Here is a 12,011-nt window from a genome sequence, read left to right as displayed (position 1 = left end):
TTTAGAGAAAAGAAACATTCTTCCGCTCTGGGAACCCCATTTATTACTGAACCTTGATGAACTATGATTATTATGTAAATTTTGAACATACAAAGGTCATGTTTGAATCTGGGTCAAATGGGGTTAAATACTAGGTCACCATGAGAGTCATCGTCGATTGGTGTACGTTTTACTTAGGTGAACGCTTAAATGCCATCAACGTTCTCTTGTAAGTTATTATTAGTATTCCATGTTACATAAAAAGTTTGTATTATTAACATATATGACAATATTTAACTACTTAAAAGCGATATACTCGTTTAATATTATCATGAAAGTATATTTTGACTTAATTAATCAGTTAAAAAAAATCCTACGATCCAAAACTCAAACTTAAACGGTCCATATTACCGGTTCGGTAATCACCATGTGAATATTTATATGCTCGATAGTATTCCATTCTCATTATGTGTCTTCGAACATGAAGTATTGTATTTCTTACAAACACAATTAATTTAGAGAATAAAACATCATAGAGTACCTTAAGCAATGGACACCATTTGAAAACATTAAGTACTAAAATTCGGCGGAAATCCCTTTTGAAATAAATGATTTCATGAAAGTGCACTTTTATTGCGGGTATAAGAAGAAGTCAATGGGTGTTTTACCTTAAAAATACACACGCGTAAGTGCTTTAAATTTATCTGAACATTCATTTACCACGATGTGTTTCGTAAGTTTGACATTAACCAAAGGCGGATGTAAATGAACTGAATCATATGGTGTGATTTTATCACTACAATCCCGCTATTTTGGTTGCTTTCGCGCATGATCAATTCTCTATCACATAGGTCCTGAAGTTATTCGTGTGTGTGTTATTTTTAATAAAACTTTATATTGAAATAACCTAAAACGAATGTTTTCGAAATTAATCATATGCCGTGACTTCATCATTACACTTTTTCTGTTGCTAATGTGCTTGTACAGATCACAATCCACCAGGCCCTGAAGGCATAACAATAAAAAGTGGGTAATTTGACTAGTTGAAATCAAACGCTCACACCTTTTGTTAATTAAGTGTACAGGAACACGTTGATTCATGAATACATACAATTCATACACATGTTTGATGCTAAATTTTGAATAATGAATGTCTAAGTGTAGGTCTTTCATAAACAAATAAGCACACGGACATCAACAAGCACAAAGCATGGTAGTCATAAATAAATAATAAATTACTTTTTTAAATATAAAATGATTAACAAAAACAGTTATTTGCATGATGTAAGATCATTTCATTATGATAAAGAAAAAAATGAATTTCACAATGTGTATAATTAAATTTCTTTATATCGTTGTATTTTGTATGCAATTGTAAATCCTTCAAATGTTGTAAACACCCATACTTAAACTTATTTGGAGATACTTGGGACGTCATTATATAAGAAAAAAATGTCTGTTAGTAAAAATTACGAGTTTGAATTGATATACCAATATAAGGCTAGAATTTGTTTATGGTTAAAACTACCTACTCATGATTTGTATTACACGGCGGTAACCTTAACTTTATTAAATGAAAATATTGTTTTGTGTTTGCTACTTGTTTTAAATAAAGAATAGCTGTTTGCAACAATAAAATATCTCCTATTTTAGAATTCATTATTCTTATATTTAAAGTTTAAGTGTAATTTTTAACATTTCTTCTTTTTACACCAATTACATACTTTTTTATCCCGACCTATACAAGGTTTTTATAACCAATGAATAACACTTTTCAATGAATCAAAAACTACATGATTTCGTAAGTTTTGTTTTCCTTTGCCTTCAACAGGATATAAAGAACGCGATTCACTATATTATTTCAAAATAGACTAATGTTTTATACAGTCATCGACAAAAATATACTATCTGATGTATCACCGATGAAAACACCTCATGTTATTTTGATATTGACTAGGTTTTAAATGTGCTTCCCCGCTCAATGCGCATTAGAGAATATCCAGTGTTTTTTTTTCCATTTAATAACTACACGGTCTTTCAAAATTTACGCTATGGTATATTGCCTCTGGGTAAACATCGATACAAATTAAATCATCAGAAGATGGATACAGGATAGGGCATTTATGTAAATTAAAGGGGCCTTTTCACAGATTTTGGCATTTTTTTTAACTTATTCATTAAATGCTTTATATTGATAAATGTAAACATTGGATCGTAAAAGCTCCAGTAAAAAATCAAGAAAAAAATTAAAAAAAGGAAAAGAACATTGCCCGGAGCAGGTTTTGAACCAGTGACCCCTGGAGTCCTGCCAGAGTCCTGAAGTAAAAACGCTCTAGCCTACTGAGCTATTCCGCCGAGTACACATTCTTGACGTATTTTATACCTTATATAAGCAATCTTCGTAGTTTCACAAAATTTAACGACAAAAACAGAACTCTCCAAATTATTCAATCGTTTCGCGTTGCAACGCTTTATAATTTTTAGGTTTTAAAATCGTCAAAAGATGCATTTAATGGCTATATTAGAGCATGGTTAATGTTCAGTATTACTGTTTCCTCACAAATATCATAACTAAAACGAAAAATTACGAATCTGAAACAACTTTTTTCAATTTTGTCAATTTACCAAAGCGTGAAAAGATCCCTTTAAGACAGCACAAATCAAAAGCAATAACGAAACGATGTCTGATAATGTTATCGGATCAGACCTCGAAGCAGACCTCTACAAAATTACATGTAAGACCACAACTTGTAATGTTTTAAAATGAATTATATTCCAACATCTCAAGCATTAATCAAACTAGAATTTTACATAATACAGCTTTCACGATATAAGTGTATATGCATTAAGTGAAATTCCATATACATAGAATGAATGTCGCCATAACACCCTGGTATGCAACACTGTCAGAATGATAATTGTTTAACCACAGTGATACAAAATACGCAATTAGCTATATAAATATTAAGTAGAAAATAGTAAAAACAATTATTATATTTTACTATGTAAGACGTTCATGGTGCACTGGGCACTACTGTATTCCCGATTTATTTCTATAACCAGGAAAAGCTGTTTATAGTATGATCATTAGTTTTATATATTGTATGAGCTAGTACGGATATATATGATTGTGTCCGTCATAACTATATTAATTCCAGTCATATATTGTATAGCTTATATTTTAATGTTCGTTCGTCTTTGTTGTTTTGTAATCGATAAGTAGTGATGTCGTAGTAATATGCATAAATGCGTCTTTAATGTCTCATATAAATGTAAATGAAGATTCCTGTACTACATATTCATTAGTATATTCTTTTGAATAGTTTAAATGCTGCATTCAGGGTATCATACAGCTTGGATGGATATCAATGGGATGCGTACAACACGCGTCTTTCCCGGGACAGCTTAGGTAAAAAATTCCCAAGACAGGGTTCTGTTACAAAGTTGACCCTGGATCCACCTATAGAGGTAGGATTAACTAGCAATGGAATATATATTTGCCCTTGAACAAGCAACAGTTTACTGTTGCGGGTTTGATTCCATTAATAATGAGAAAAACGCACGAGGGCTCTAAAGAGGGGCATATCGACCCAGGCTTTAATATTTGAACGTATTAAGCAAAACATGTTCGATCTTATCAAGCAAATGCGTATCTATTTATAATGTTATGAAAATGAAATCAAAATGAACACAGGTGATATATATTTTAAAATAATGCACACGCGAGTATTAATCGTTGACTTGCCGTTTATATATTAAGTTCAACTTGAGCTTAGTCTGATAAGTGTGTATGATTTTCTGGAAAAAAACTACATAATTCAAAGAAACAAAATATGTGTGCCTAATACTGAAACTAGACATAAGCATACTTATTGGCGTCGCACTGAAGTGCGGCGACTCGTATGTAATACGTTTTTTTTTTCGCTTATGGGAGGAGAAGTTATTTTACGGATCAATGTATATATTTTTGTTGTCAGAATATCTTGCATAGTGGTGATTTTTTTGTGTAATTAGTGTAAATAAGTACTGCATTTGTGCCTATTACATTTACTACAACATTTATTGCCAATAATGCAAAGCTAATTTTTTTAAATAATAACTGATCACAGGGACTGGGCAATAATAAAAGATCACAGGGACTGGGCAAATACGCGAACCGGTGAAACTTTCTGTTTTTTTTTATTATAAAAAACAAAACATAATCAAAATATATTTATTTTGTGGTTTTTCTAACAATAGCCCAGACTTTTGCTGTTCGAGTTTTGGTTAACGCGTATTTTCTTCAATTTTACAAGACGACAGCGATTACACGGTTTATTGCTTTATTGATAACCGTTACACTACAGTCACTTATTAATATCTAAGTTAGAAGGTAATTTTTCAAGCGGTTCCGTAGTGTAGTGGTTACATGTTCGCTTCACATGTGAGAGGCCCAAGGTTCGAGCCCCAGTAGAATCAAATTATTTTATTTGTGTTCTATGTTAACTTTTTGTTTTGATGTAGACATTTTAGTTTAAATAAATATGCTGTTTTATTGTTTTTATTATGCCCATGAAATATATGTGTGAGAGGGTGGGGGGTGGGTTCGAAAACACATTAAAACTTTTACAGTGTTTTCATATCAATGAGTACTCAACCCCTATCGTAAATGAGCAACGTAAGAATAAGTTCAGAATCATCTCCCCTTGAAGTTGAGAAAAATATGAAATTACGCTTACAAGATAAGCAGAATTTTTAAAACCTACACAGTTCTGTTCCATTAATGAAAACTGCACACGGATGCCAGTTAAAAAGGAAATCAATGTAAATAAAATGAACTATGAAATATTTTGGGGTTACAACACAAAATCATAGATAATGGTTGTTTGGGGGTTATAACACAACATCATAGATAATGGTTATTTGGGGGTTATAACACAAAACCATAGATAATGCTTATACCAGTATCTTTTGCTATTTTGTTTAAAATAATCGGCCAATATATATTAATATTTACAGTAGAAAAAAATCGTTCCATGTAACTTCATTGAGTACCTTTAACACTGAAATTCCCGACGCCCTGCTTTGCATCAATACTTATCTTGTATATTGTTGTAATGACTATAGGTGCGCTATCTAGCTTTCTATGGTGCCTCTGCATACGGATACCCATCCATTCGCCTGGAGCTGTACGGATGTCAGATATCTGCCACGCCGTTTTCCGGGAAAGTAACACAAGTTACCGATGATATACAGGTAATATTGGAGTAAAAGTATGTCTATTTTAACAAGCATGAACGAATAGGTGTCGGTATCCGATTCATCAAAATAATATGTCACGTTAACGCAAAGTTTTGATGTTTTCAAGGTATACGTATTTCCCTTTAGTTTGAGGTTGGCCTTTATAAAAGACAGTTCAAGCCATACAATTTTCACAGCTGATTAAACACTGAAACGAAATTCATCTAGACTAACCTTTTATAACACATGTGTTAACAACAATTGTCATAGTCGTATTGAAATGTTTTCGCAATACAGTAGTAAGGCCAAAACAAATTGATCAGATGGTCATCTAATTTGCCGCACCGCAAAATGGAACATTCTAATTTACAGTTTTGCCTTTGTATTATTTCTCCCGCAGTGTAAATTTGTTTCTCACCAGAGTTTTTGAAAGAACAGGTATTTTTCTTTGTGGTAAAGCCAACAAAGATTTTTTATATTTTTGTTTCAGTTACAGTTTTTGTGATACAAAACGGCAGCTTTGAGCTATTTGATCGTTTCTTTAACTATAAGAAGATGTCATCTTGCCTCATGTTGCTTCAATACAGTTGGTTACACATAGAGTTGCATATTTAAATTAATGTGCATATTTATTACCCCTAGTGACCCTTCTACTGGCTATGAAACGTCGCCTGAGCGGTTAAAATTTTGGCCATTGGGTTGAAGGATAGATGAAATAAAATATGAAGCGCACACAAAACAAGAAACTCAAAATATGATTGTTGCTTCAAAACTCTTCTGTTTTTATTAATTGGCTGACAAGTATTGACTAATATTGTTGAGGAACAATATGTTGTGCTATTATCGGTGTTCAGAGACAGGTCTATCTTAAAATATAAAGTATTAGTACGTCATGATTTAGGGAATAATTGAAGTAGTTCACATGCAGAATATCAGATCAAAGAAGTGTTTGATGAGTTTAATGGCTGGTATTTGAAACGATAGACTCCAAATTATTTGTTATATATAGTATGGTATTAATAATACTTATCATTGGCGGATTGTTTTTAATGTAAGAATCAGTTTCGCCTCAAACAGAGTGCGATTATGGCATTACTATTCAATATTCCTTTTATGATTATTAAGTTAAATAAACTCATTAGCTCATCAATTTTTTTGAAAAAAATGAGCTATTGTCATCACCTGAGCGTCGGCGTCTGCGTCGGCGTCCGGTTAAGTTTTGTGTTAAGTTCCAGTTTTCTCATAAAGTATCAAAGCTATTGCATTCAAACCTGGTACACTTACTTCCTATCATGAGGGGACTGGGCAGGCAAAGTTAGAAAACTCCGGCTGGCATTTTGACAGAATTCAATTATGTGCCCTTTTTATACTTAGAAAATTGAAAATGTGTTTAAGTTTTGTGTTTAGATCCACTTAATTCCTAAAGTACCAAAGCTATTGCTTTCATACTTGCAACACTTACTAACTATCATAAGGGGACTGTGCAGGCAAAGTCATGTAACTCTGACTGGCATTTTCACAGAATTATGGCTCCTTTATACTTAGAAAATTGAAAATTTCGTTAAGTTTTGTGTTTTGGTCCACTTTACTCCTAAAGTATCATAGCTATTGCTTTCAGACTTGGAACACTCGCTAGTTATCATAGGGGGACTGTACATGACATATGCATAACTCTGGTTGGCATTTTGACGGAATAATGGCCCTTTTTTTGACTTAGTAGCTTTGAACATTTGGTTAAATTTTGTGTTGAGATCAACTTTACTTCTAAAGTATCAAGGCTATTGCTTTCAAACTTTAAATACTTTCATACTATCATGAGGGTACTGTACCTGGCAAGTTGAATTTGACCTTGACCTTTGAATTACCTCTCAATGTCAAATGATTACATTTTACTAAAATTGCCATAACTTCTTTATTTATGATAAGATTTGATTCATACTTTGACAAAACAACACTTACCTGACATACCACAATAGACTCAACCCAAACTATCCCACACGCCCCACCCCAGAATCCCCCCCCCCAATTTTTTTATATATGATATATTTTTTCCATTTTTTCTTATTTTTGAAAGATCATCTAATAAATGACCACACCCTCACACTATACCCCCTCTCACCCCCGACCCCACACCGACACCCCCATTTGTTTAACATGGTTAAAAAACCCACAAATATTTATTTGAATTATTTTATTTTTGAAAGACCGTCCAACCATCCCACCCAAAACCCCACCCCACCCCCATTTTATTATATTTTTTAATGTTTTTTCTTATTTTCGGAAGATAATGTAATTTATGACCACACCCCACACTATACACCCCTCTCAGCCTCACACCTCCCGCCTTCTTTGATTGACGTATTGGGATAGGTCCCTTCAGCTTTAAAAGAAAAATAGATGAGCGGTCTGCACCCGCTAGGCGGTGCTCGTGTTTTAAATATTGTCTCCTATAATAATAATTGCAAGATTTATTTCTACAAATTATGAATACAGAGAATACATGCTTACTCCTTTTTGTGTTGTTTATTGGGTAGTATAACGACCACGGATGGCTTAGTTGTCTATTTTTATTTTATTTATTTTTATATGAAAATCAGAAAGTATCATGATATTAGAAATTAAATTAATTCAATATGAATGCGTGCTCCTTACAACGTTTGTAAACCACCTTGAACATATTTATTGTTGTAAACATGCATTTACGAATTGTTTTCATATATATATATATATATATATATATATATATATATATATATATATATATATATATATATATATATATATATATATATATATATATATATATATATAAACATTCCACTTTTCGGAAACTTTCTCGCAACACGGGGGCTTAGGCTAAATGCGAAAGTGAAAACAATTTTTAAACATTGAAACTCTTCACTTGAAAATTAAGTTGCCGATCGATGTCACTTGATATGTTTCAAACCGACTGCTTTAATTGCAAATAAAACCGCTATGGGAGACGTTTTGCTTCGATGAATAGAAGTTAGAAATAAGTATAATCATAAGAGCAGATCTCATTTTGTCATCAATGAGTTACAGTGGAGTGGCCACCACTTAGCCAGAAGATAGTATTAAATGTTCATTATTGACAGTACATATCCTTTGAATATGTTTGGCAGAAACGTTCAACAAAATGGAAAAATATTATTTTATTCTGCGCTCTTCTCTCGCTCGCTCTAAATTGTGTTGGCTCTAATCCGTCGAACAACTGGTCAATTTTATGGCCTAATTGCAAGTAAGAAATACAATAGCTCATGCTTTATTTTTTAAGGCGGACACGACGTGGATTCCAAGTCAAAATCCATTTGTCATTTCTCGTCAAGTGAATGTGAGACCGGAAGTCACACTAACTGTTCAAGCAGGTGTCAACGTCATTTTCACATCGAAAACTGCAAGACTTGATATATTCGGTAGTTCAGTTCTTACTTTAATACATAAACTTGAGGTGTACTTTAAATTTGATGTTCAAACTAAACAATGGGATTATTGATTTTAGGTGATTTTGTAGTACGCAACAATAACCCAGGTATATTACGCATGTTTCATTATTATACTGTTAATAATCTAATAATTATAATCTAATAATCTATAATTATTACTTTGGATGGTTCTTAACAGTCATGAACAATATGCTTATGTCATAAGGTAATTCCTTTATTATTTTAAAATAATAATTTTAAACATGTATTTGTCTTAATATGTCTTATCTCATTTGAACCAAACCGGTTGGAGGTGTTTTGTTGTAAAATAATAACATTATATTTTTTTAAATATAATTTGCCAATTAATTTAGGTACACTAGTTTCCGAAGGATTGCCAGAGATTCGAACCCATTTTAGCTCTGACATACCTATGATGGAAACATCTTCATTGTGGCTTGGAATTAAACAATTCTCAGGAGGTAAGTTGGTCATTAAGGATGTCATAGATCTTCGTCAAATAGTTTTTTTTTCTAATCTTGTCTTTCTTTTAACACATTTAAAAAGACTGGTTCAAACTTTACAAAAATGAAATTTGAAAAACACAATGTCCTAGATTACAAATTAACGAGTATAATATATCCGAACAAGGTAAACGACACTACCGACTAAGAAAACATGTTAAAAATATCGTTTTGTTTACGAATAATCGACATAAATCGTGGATAACGTTTTTTCATCGAAATGTGTTCGTGGTCTATGGAAAACGCGTTATATTTGTCTTGTTAAGGTCTTGGGTTGGAATAGTTCTTATTCAGAACTGGTGTTGTTGTGGCTTTTTCCCGCTAATTTAAAGCAGGTGCAAATAAAAAATACAATAATCCGTGAGGTTTTGTATTGTCAAGTTATACGTATATTCTTCAAACTATATGTGACCTCACATCTTTTGTCAGCTGACAACTGTTCATTCAACTCAAGTAAACAGTTTTTTTGTACCATGGGTTTATTTTAGTTCAGAAAACGGTCTATCGCGGGAAGAAAATAACTTTATTAAACTGTGTTTTCTTCTTTTATAAGTATTTTCACGGACTCTAGATGAGACAATATACGCTCCGTGGTATTTTATACTATTCCATATATGATATATTTGAAAATAAATCCATTAAATGACACGTTTCAACAACAATAAAATCTGATAACAATTCCATTTAACTGACTTAATTGAAACCTAATTCTAACCCATTATTAACATGTTCTAATCGTCTGAAATGTATGTTTGTGATTTTATCTTCAAGTCTTCTTGCTATTCAATTAGTTACACATAATCTTCACAATTTATGCTATTCTTATGGACTTATTTGTTTGCTGCTCTCTTTTTGCGCCAAGGAAATGTTACTCTTCGACATACGACTGTCCGCCAGGCAGTTGTCGGTATCCAAGGCAACGGTAGTAACATTCACATATCAAATAGTGATATCTACTCGTGCGTGCAAGGCCTTCTTTTGTCCGGAGGAATAAGTGCAAATCAACTAGAAAGTGGATGGGGACCGATTCTGTTCAAGACAAAGGTCACCAATAATGAGCAAGGGACGCGTATGCATGGTGTTTTGGGCCAAGAAATCATGCTTTTTGAGGCCACGGATTTTGATTTGAATAACTATGGTATAGAAGTTGAAAACTGGGCAAACATACAAACGCAAATTATTTCAACGATTTTATTGTCGGAAAATGTGTCAATGAGCAACAATAGAAATTACGGCCTTTACATCAAGATTGGATCGCCGACCGTTGTAGATGTACGTGGATCCATGTTTGTTGGGAATCGCAATGGAGGAGTGTATTGGTATCAATACTACACAAACAATCCAAGACAGGCATTCACAATTACAGATACTTTGTTTGAGGATACTAATTTCGGCATAAGCTATACGTGTAACTATTGCCGCACGAGCAATATGACGGTAACTATTGCAAGCAACACATTTAATGACAATAAAAGGGATATCTATATCACTTTTCACAGCTCGGAACAATCCTTTATTGTGCAAAATGTATTTTCGAAATCGCAAGAAGTTTTAGCGATCCAAAGTGACACGTCCATGGAAACTAACATATCTGTAATAATTTCTGAAAATTCTTTTGTCAACCTTTTACGAGGCTATACGGCAGTTTCTGTATCCTTTGTGAAAACAATCATCTCCAAGAACAGTTTTAATAACTGTTCATCGACAACTTTGATAAGTGTTAAAAATGGATTCGATCATTTGATCGCAAATAATACATTTGTGAATTCTACTGATTCCATCTGCTACGTACAAACGAAGCAGCCTTACACCAAGGGCAAGACAATCTCGGCCTCACTCAATTACTGGGATACCAATGACATTTTCGCAGTTAAATCCAAAGTTTGCGACTTTTTCGTGGATTCGTCAACGGCTATAATTGATGTTAAAGGATTCTATGAAGATTTTTCGATGAAGAAGCTTAATTATTCAAAGGCAATCGATATGTTTCGTTCAGCGATAAACGAGACAACCAATATCACATACATTGGCGGTATTGTGGATGATGACATAGACATTTCAACCCTCGGCGTCTCTCGATTTATGCTAAACAGGAGTTTGCTCATCCAAGAAGGCGTAACGGTTCGCATTCAAGGGGTCACACTCAATATTACAGATGTTAAAGGCATCGTCGTTTTAGGTTTGATTGTACTTAATAATAACGTTTTTATGTATCGAATGAAATAGATAAGTCAAAAGAGATAGCAAATGAAATATAAATATAGCTGATGAAGTCATTTTCAGTTAGTATTTTCTTCTCCGTCAATAAATTAAGTCATAAGATTCAATATCGCAAACAATTTTGACATATTTGACAGTATGCGTTCAATGGGCGCGTAAAAAACGGATTGGTTAGTTATACTTATAGCATTTGGTATACATTTAAGTGTACAAGCTTTCAAATGATTATAACTTTTAAAACAGGTTAACATTTAAATGAGTTTATTAATGTAATGTACGTTTAGAATGTTGATTTCCAGTTGTTGATGTATAAATACGCATACATAGATTATGGAAGTCAGCCATTTACGAAATTTGGGTGTGAAGTAACAACATTGTGTGCTTTGTATTAAAGGGACACTTGTCATAGGATCTTCTGACAGCGTTGATAGAACAGTCATTCAAAAGCATTCAGGTGTATGGAATAGCATTGTACTCTACAACACTGGTAAGTAACGATTTGCATGCTGTTGTTGTTTATGGCGATAATTAATATCCTTATTTTATTTGTAGATTCCCTTTTTTGTTTATCGTTCAATTAAAGTACGAAAACCTCAACGAACGGAATGTTCTTAAATCTCTAAGA

General features: G+C 33.0%; 1 protein-coding gene across 1 annotated transcript in view; it reads left to right on the top strand.

The window, feature by feature from the left end:
- The window catches only part of LOC127876624 (uncharacterized), a 57,906-nt gene that overhangs the window by 43,308 nt on the left and 2,587 nt on the right, over nucleotides 1–12,011 (top strand). The window contains exons 5-10 of the mRNA XM_052421967.1: nucleotides 3,321–3,447; nucleotides 5,086–5,214; nucleotides 8,495–8,633; nucleotides 9,017–9,124; nucleotides 10,029–11,345; nucleotides 11,781–11,873. Coding sequence (XP_052277927.1) covers nucleotides 3,321–3,447; nucleotides 5,086–5,214; nucleotides 8,495–8,633; nucleotides 9,017–9,124; nucleotides 10,029–11,345; nucleotides 11,781–11,873 — 1,913 coding nt within the window. The remainder of the gene's footprint in view (nucleotides 1–3,320; nucleotides 3,448–5,085; nucleotides 5,215–8,494; nucleotides 8,634–9,016; nucleotides 9,125–10,028; nucleotides 11,346–11,780; nucleotides 11,874–12,011) is intronic.

Source organism: Dreissena polymorpha, chromosome 4 (genome assembly GCF_020536995.1).
Source record: "Dreissena polymorpha isolate Duluth1 chromosome 4, UMN_Dpol_1.0, whole genome shotgun sequence".
Lineage (NCBI taxonomy): Eukaryota > Metazoa > Mollusca > Bivalvia > Myida > Dreissenidae > Dreissena > Dreissena polymorpha.
Note: the sequence above shows the minus strand (reverse complement) of the source record. Positions and strands in the feature narration are given on the sequence as shown.